The 5,501-nt window shown below is 41.6% G+C and overlaps 2 protein-coding genes across 2 annotated transcripts; both read right to left on the bottom strand.

Annotated features, from left to right (window-relative positions):
* Positions 1-2,115: 2,115 nt before the first annotated feature.
* On the bottom strand, positions 2,116-3,357 carry LOC120979246. The gene has a single exon (XM_040407885.1). The coding sequence runs from the start codon at positions 3,145-3,147 to the stop codon at positions 2,347-2,349; it is 801 nt and encodes a 266-aa protein (XP_040263819.1). The 5' UTR covers positions 3,148-3,357; the 3' UTR covers positions 2,116-2,346.
* On the bottom strand, positions 3,335-4,836 carry LOC120979848 (zinc finger MYM-type protein 1-like). The gene is made up of 2 exons (XM_040408805.1): positions 3,415-4,836; positions 3,335-3,361 (listed from the first exon to the last, which is right to left on the bottom strand). Exons 1-2 carry the CDS (start codon positions 4,714-4,716, stop codon positions 3,335-3,337), a joined length of 1,329 nt encoding a protein of 442 aa, XP_040264739.1. The 5' UTR covers positions 4,717-4,836.
* Between the last annotated feature and the right edge of the window lie 665 nt (positions 4,837-5,501).

The raw sequence follows: 5,501 nt of genomic DNA, 5'->3' as shown, positions 1-5,501 counted from the left end.
CCCCACTACACTTTACCATGGCTGCCAGGACTTTAGCGTCCCGGCAGCCATGGTAACCACTCTGAAAAAGCTAAATGTCGGATGCGGCAATGCGCCGAAACGACGTTTAGCTTAAGGCCGGATCCGGATCAATGCCTTTCAATGGGCATTAATTCCGGATCCGGCCTTGCGGCAAGTGTTCCGGATTTTTGGCCGGAGCAAAAAGCGCAGCATGCTGCGGTATTTTCTCTGGTCAAAAAACGTTCCGTACCGGAACTGAAGACATCCTGATGCATCCTGAACGGATTTCTCTCCATTCAGAATGCATGGGGATAATCCTGATCAGGATTCTTCCGGCATAGAGCCCCGACGACGGAACTCTATGCCGGAACACAACAACGCAGGTGTGAAAGAGCCCTAAGTCTATTGTGTATTGATTCTAAGGCCTCATGCACACATACATGGTTTGTCTCCGTATCCGAACTGAATTTTTTTATGTCTCTGGTACATACACAGTCACCGCAATACATGCGGACAGCAATCCGTGTGCTGTCCGCATCCGTTGCTCTGTTCCATGACCACAAAAAAATTATATTATGTCCTATTCTTGTCCGTCTTCCTGAAAAAAAGAGGTGTTCTTATGAGGGCTCATTCACACGTAGGTGTGCCGTTCCGTGCACTAGTGACCTCAATTTCAGGTCACCAATGCATGGGCAACGTCCGTACGGCCGCCGGGACGGATCCAGATCCTTTCAACTTGAATGGGTCCGTGATACCTCCGTTTCACATAACAGTATTGCATGAATGAATATTTTTTCGGTGCGGAGGCATGGCTAGAAACGCTGTAGTGCTTCCACGGTGTTTCGCTGCGTACTTCTGCACCGCATCTCCATGATTGCGGACACTTTCAAGTGAATGGTTCCGTGATCCGTGTTCCACACGGCCACTTGACGTGTATTGTGGACCCACTGTATGTGGGAGACAATACAGCCATGGCTGGGCAGCCGCAGTGTACATGAGCCCTAATGGACTGACCGTTTGTTTAGACACATTTCTGACAGCACACAGACGGCATTTGTATCTTGAGGAACCGCAATTTAACGCCCGCATAAGGCCTTGTTTGCACGACTTGGTGCAACCCGTCAGGGCCGATCCTAGGGTCACAGGCGCCTGGGTGCAGAAATATTTCTGGCGCCCCCACATGGGCGTGGTTATCTTACTAACTCCTCCCCTTTACAATGTTTCTATGGCAACAACTTCAGCCCCACCAATTTGCTTTGACAATAACTTAGTCAACGGCTTTGACAAGTCAAAATAAATGTTTTATTCATTGACAAATCTGTGTCAAGTGCATGTAAAACAAATAGTGCAAATAGTACAAATAGTGTACTTGGACTATAAATATGAACTGAACAATATAACATTTTTGAACAGAAAATGAGGTAGCAGAAAATCTATAATAACAGATGCAAAATATGCAAGATAGATTGATTCTGTACTTTTTACATTTTCAATAAATACAATAACTAAAGTGCAAATAACAGATTCATGCATACAATCAAGTGCAAATATCAATTAAATAAAGTTAAATAAACTTAAAGTGGCTTGCTTCCCGGCCTCCTTCTTAGCAACCAGCTATATACAGTGTGTTTAAAGAGGAAAAAAAACACAAAATGCATAAAAACTGCATGCAAAAAGGAGGGTTTAAAAACACAAAAAGCACTGCAAAACATGCCTGAAAAACGCATCAAGGCAGCACAGCAGCCTAGATGTAAATCTAGTCTTAGAGTGCTCTGATTAACCCCAAATAAAGTTCAGCACTTCTAGTTGGTCTTTCCTAACATTTTCTTAGTCGCATCCTAGAACAAAATCCATGGTCCGCAGAGAGCTTTCAAAGCATCAGATGGATCTCATTGTTAGAAGGTATCAGTCAGGAGAAGGGTACAAAAGAATTTCCAAGGCATTAGATACACCATGGAACACAGTGAAGACAGTCATCATCAAGTGGAGAAAATATGTCACAACAGTGACATCACCAAGTACTGGACATCCCTCCAAAATGTATGAAAAGATGAGAAGAAACTGGTCAGGGAGGCTGCCAAGAGGCCTACAGCAACATTAAAGGAGCTGCAGGAATATATGGCAAGTGCTGGCTGTAAGGTGGTACATGTGACAACAATCTCCAGTATTCTTCAAATGCCTGGGCTATGGGGTAGAGTGGCACGCCTTTTCTTAAGAAAAACATCCAAGCCCAACTAAATATTGAAAACACACATCTGCAGTCTCCCAAAAAATGTTGGTACATTATCTTCTAGTTGTGAGACACTAGGAAAGGATGCATGCAGTGTGTACACATTGATTATTTAATCAAACAAAACGAACTCTTCGAGCCTTGGCAACAGCAAAATTTCTAATCACATCATCTATATCCAAGTCTTCGCAGAAGGATTTTTCAATGGATATAATGGATAAGTTGGTAAGTCTTGCCTGGGACATCGTGGAACGGAGATAATTTTTTATCAGCTTTAGTTTGGAAAATGAACGTTCCCCAGCAGCTACACTTACAGGAAGTGTCATCAATATTCTCAGTGAAACAGAAAGGTTTGGGAATGTGTTGGTCAAGTTATTCTCCACTAGATACTGCAAGATGTTGGTGACTGTCATCTCCTGGGTTAGAAAAGGTCGAATGGTGTCCAGTTCATCACAAAGATCTATTCCATTAATGTCAGAGTGGGATAACTGGCTGTCAGTTAATTTGTTTTGCAGATCCATGGAACACTTCAATATATCCTTTTTGTCCATCCCAAGTTTTGGGATTTCATATAAAAATGCAAATGTGTCACAGTGGCTCTGAAGTAATGTGAATCTCTCATTTATGGACTGGATGGATGTGTCCAAAACGGCAAAGAAAAAATTCACTTTAAAATATTGTGTAGGGTCTGCAAGAGACTCATCTTCATGTTCATAGTCAAAAATCTTCTTTTTCCGTCGAGGTCTAATTGTAAATGCATCAGGAAATTTTGCTTCACAATCAAGCTTTTCAGCTATTCCTTTGGCATCAGCTAGCGCATTCTCAAAGCCTTCATCAGACCTGTATTCCACCAAGTGCTTGATCAACTTCTCCAGTTCCTGTACACAGCCTGATAGGTTTGATGTTGTTTGCTGCATTATTTTGCTGATCACATTCACCTTTGATAATAATTCATACCAAATGACAATGGAACAGATGAATTTGAATGATTTTATTTTCGTTGCCAAGGATTGAGCTTGATGTTTAGTGTTAATGTCCCTGTTGTCATCATCTGAGATGTCATACAGTGCATCAAATACCTCAGGTAGGAAATATCGCAAGGGTTTAATTGCTGCAACTCTGCTTTCCCATCTGGTTGCGGAGAGTGGTTTTAAAGTTAGATTTGTAACGTGCTCCTTGAGTACTTGCCACCGTTGGGTGGATGAGGCAAAGAACACATAAAGTTCTTGAACGATGCCAAAGAAATCTATTGTCAGGAATGAAATCTTTGCAGCGTCATTCACCACCAAGTTGAGAGTATGTGCACTGCATGGCACAAAAAAGGCTCTTGGATTGATATTTAGTATTCTTTGCTGCAAACCATTATGTTTTCCTTTCATGTTTGCGCCATTGTCATAGCCTTGGCCACGCATATTCTCAATTGCAATGTGATTGTTCTTTAGGTAGGCCAGTAAAAAGGATGTCAGTCCTTCAGATGTTGTATTGTTTACTGGACAAAAATCAAGGAAGTGTTCTCGAACTTCAATTTTTTTTGCACTTTGATCTAGAACAACAAATCGGACAACAATACTAATCTGCTCAGTGTGGCTCATATCAGGAGTACAATCCAGGATAATGGAGAAATATTTGGACTCATTTAGGCTTCGTATAATTTTTTCTCTTATTTTTGTGCCAACTATGGCAATTATCTCATTCTGAATCTTGTAACCGAGATAATGTGGCATTTGTGAATGCTGTGAAATGGAGCACTGAATTCTCTGAATATGTTCAGATATGATGGGATCAAATTTCCCTATCATTTCAACCAATTTCAGGAAGTTACCATTATTGTTTTGAAACAAACGGGCATCACAGCCACGAAGCGCCAGATTTTGTCCTGCTAAATATTGGATAATGTAGATTATTCGCTGTATGACAGAATACCAGCGTTTCTCTTCTTGTTTAATGATCTTTTGATTGATATGATCAATGGTTGTTCCCTTTTCCAGAGCTCTTGAAAGATCCATCCATTTCTTATAATTTGTGATATGGATTGTGGTTTTTTCATGTCGGCTTAAATGTCTTGTCAGATGCTGCCAATCATTAAAGCCTTGTTTTGAGGCCAAAGCCATATTGTCACTGTTGAATATCCGGCAAGCAAAACACTGGACCGAATTATTAGCTGTAGAATAGATCAACCAATTTCTTGGTATCTTCTCTCCATTATCCAGTACTCTTTGGTAGTAAGAGATAGAAAAGCTCCTGTTGGTATCATCTTTTGGAAAAGTAAAAGCCTTTTCTTGAACAGGACCAATTTTTATCAAAGTTATTCTGTGTTGGTCATCTATATTTTCAGGCCAGAAAGCAGGATCACTTGAGATTCCATGTGATGCTGTTGATGGCTCTTCAAGTTCCATTTCAGTTTCATCATCCATAAGTACAATAGACTCAGTGTCTGACTCAGAGGAAACATCAGATATATCTTCCTCTTCAATGTCAAAATGCATCTCTGCTGCTGAAACAATGTAACCTGAAGTTACATCTCCAGTTGTTATTGGCTCAGTACAACACTCGGGATCCACGGGTACCAGATCATCATCACATTCTGATTCTTCCAATTGTTTATTTTTTTCTCCTTCTCCCCTATGTGAAATGTCTATGACACTGGACCTTAACTCTTTGCTTGATGTTGATGCATCAGTGCAAAGGGAATCTTGGACACTGCTTAATGAAGACTGTGGCTGTAAGAAGCTTGTAATAGAAGAAGTAATTTTTTTCAAAGCTTCTTCCTTTCTTTTTCGGCGTTGCTTGTATTGACATCCTGATAACTTTGTTTTTTTGCTAGACATCTAAGGGGAAAAGCAAATGTATACTACACTGATCAGCCACAACATTAAAACCACTGACAGGTGAAGTGAATAGCATTGATTATATTATTACAATGACACATGTCAAGGGGTGGGATATATTAGGCAACTACAATGGGGTCTAATGGATCCTGGAGGGGGGGCTCTCTAACAGAGGCCCTCTTTGTGACCTGAATTTTGATGGGCACAGTGGCTGCATTTTGACGGGCACAGTGGCTGCGTTTGGACGGGCACAGTGGCTGCGTTTGGACGGGCACAGTGGCTGCGTTTGGACGGGCACAGTGGCTGCGTTTGGACGGGCACAGTGGCTGCGTTTGGACGGGCACAGTGGCTGCGTTTGGACGGGCACAGTGGCTGTGTTTTTATGGCCACAGTATGTGTTTTGATGGGCACAATAGCTGCATTTTGATGGGCACAGTAGCTGC

The sequence above is a fragment of the Bufo bufo genome, chromosome 9 (genome assembly GCF_905171765.1).
Source record: "Bufo bufo chromosome 9, aBufBuf1.1, whole genome shotgun sequence".
NCBI classification, from domain to species: domain Eukaryota; kingdom Metazoa; phylum Chordata; class Amphibia; order Anura; family Bufonidae; genus Bufo; species Bufo bufo.
This window is presented reverse-complemented; position numbering and strand designations above follow the sequence as displayed.

Bases quoted from the DNA above. Each gene is read 5' to 3' on its own strand.
- LOC120979246 (XM_040407885.1), bottom strand. From the start codon at position 3,147: ATGCAGCAAACAACATCAAACCTATCAGGCTGTGTACAGGAACTGGAG.
- LOC120979848 (XM_040408805.1), bottom strand. From the start codon at position 4,716: ATGCATTTTGACATTGAAGAGGAAGATATATCTGATGTTTCCTCTGAG. The intron at 3,362-3,414 runs GTACTCAAGGAG...CTCCGCAACCAG, and splicing joins CATCCACCCAACGGTGGCAA to ATGGGAAAGCAGAGTTGCAG.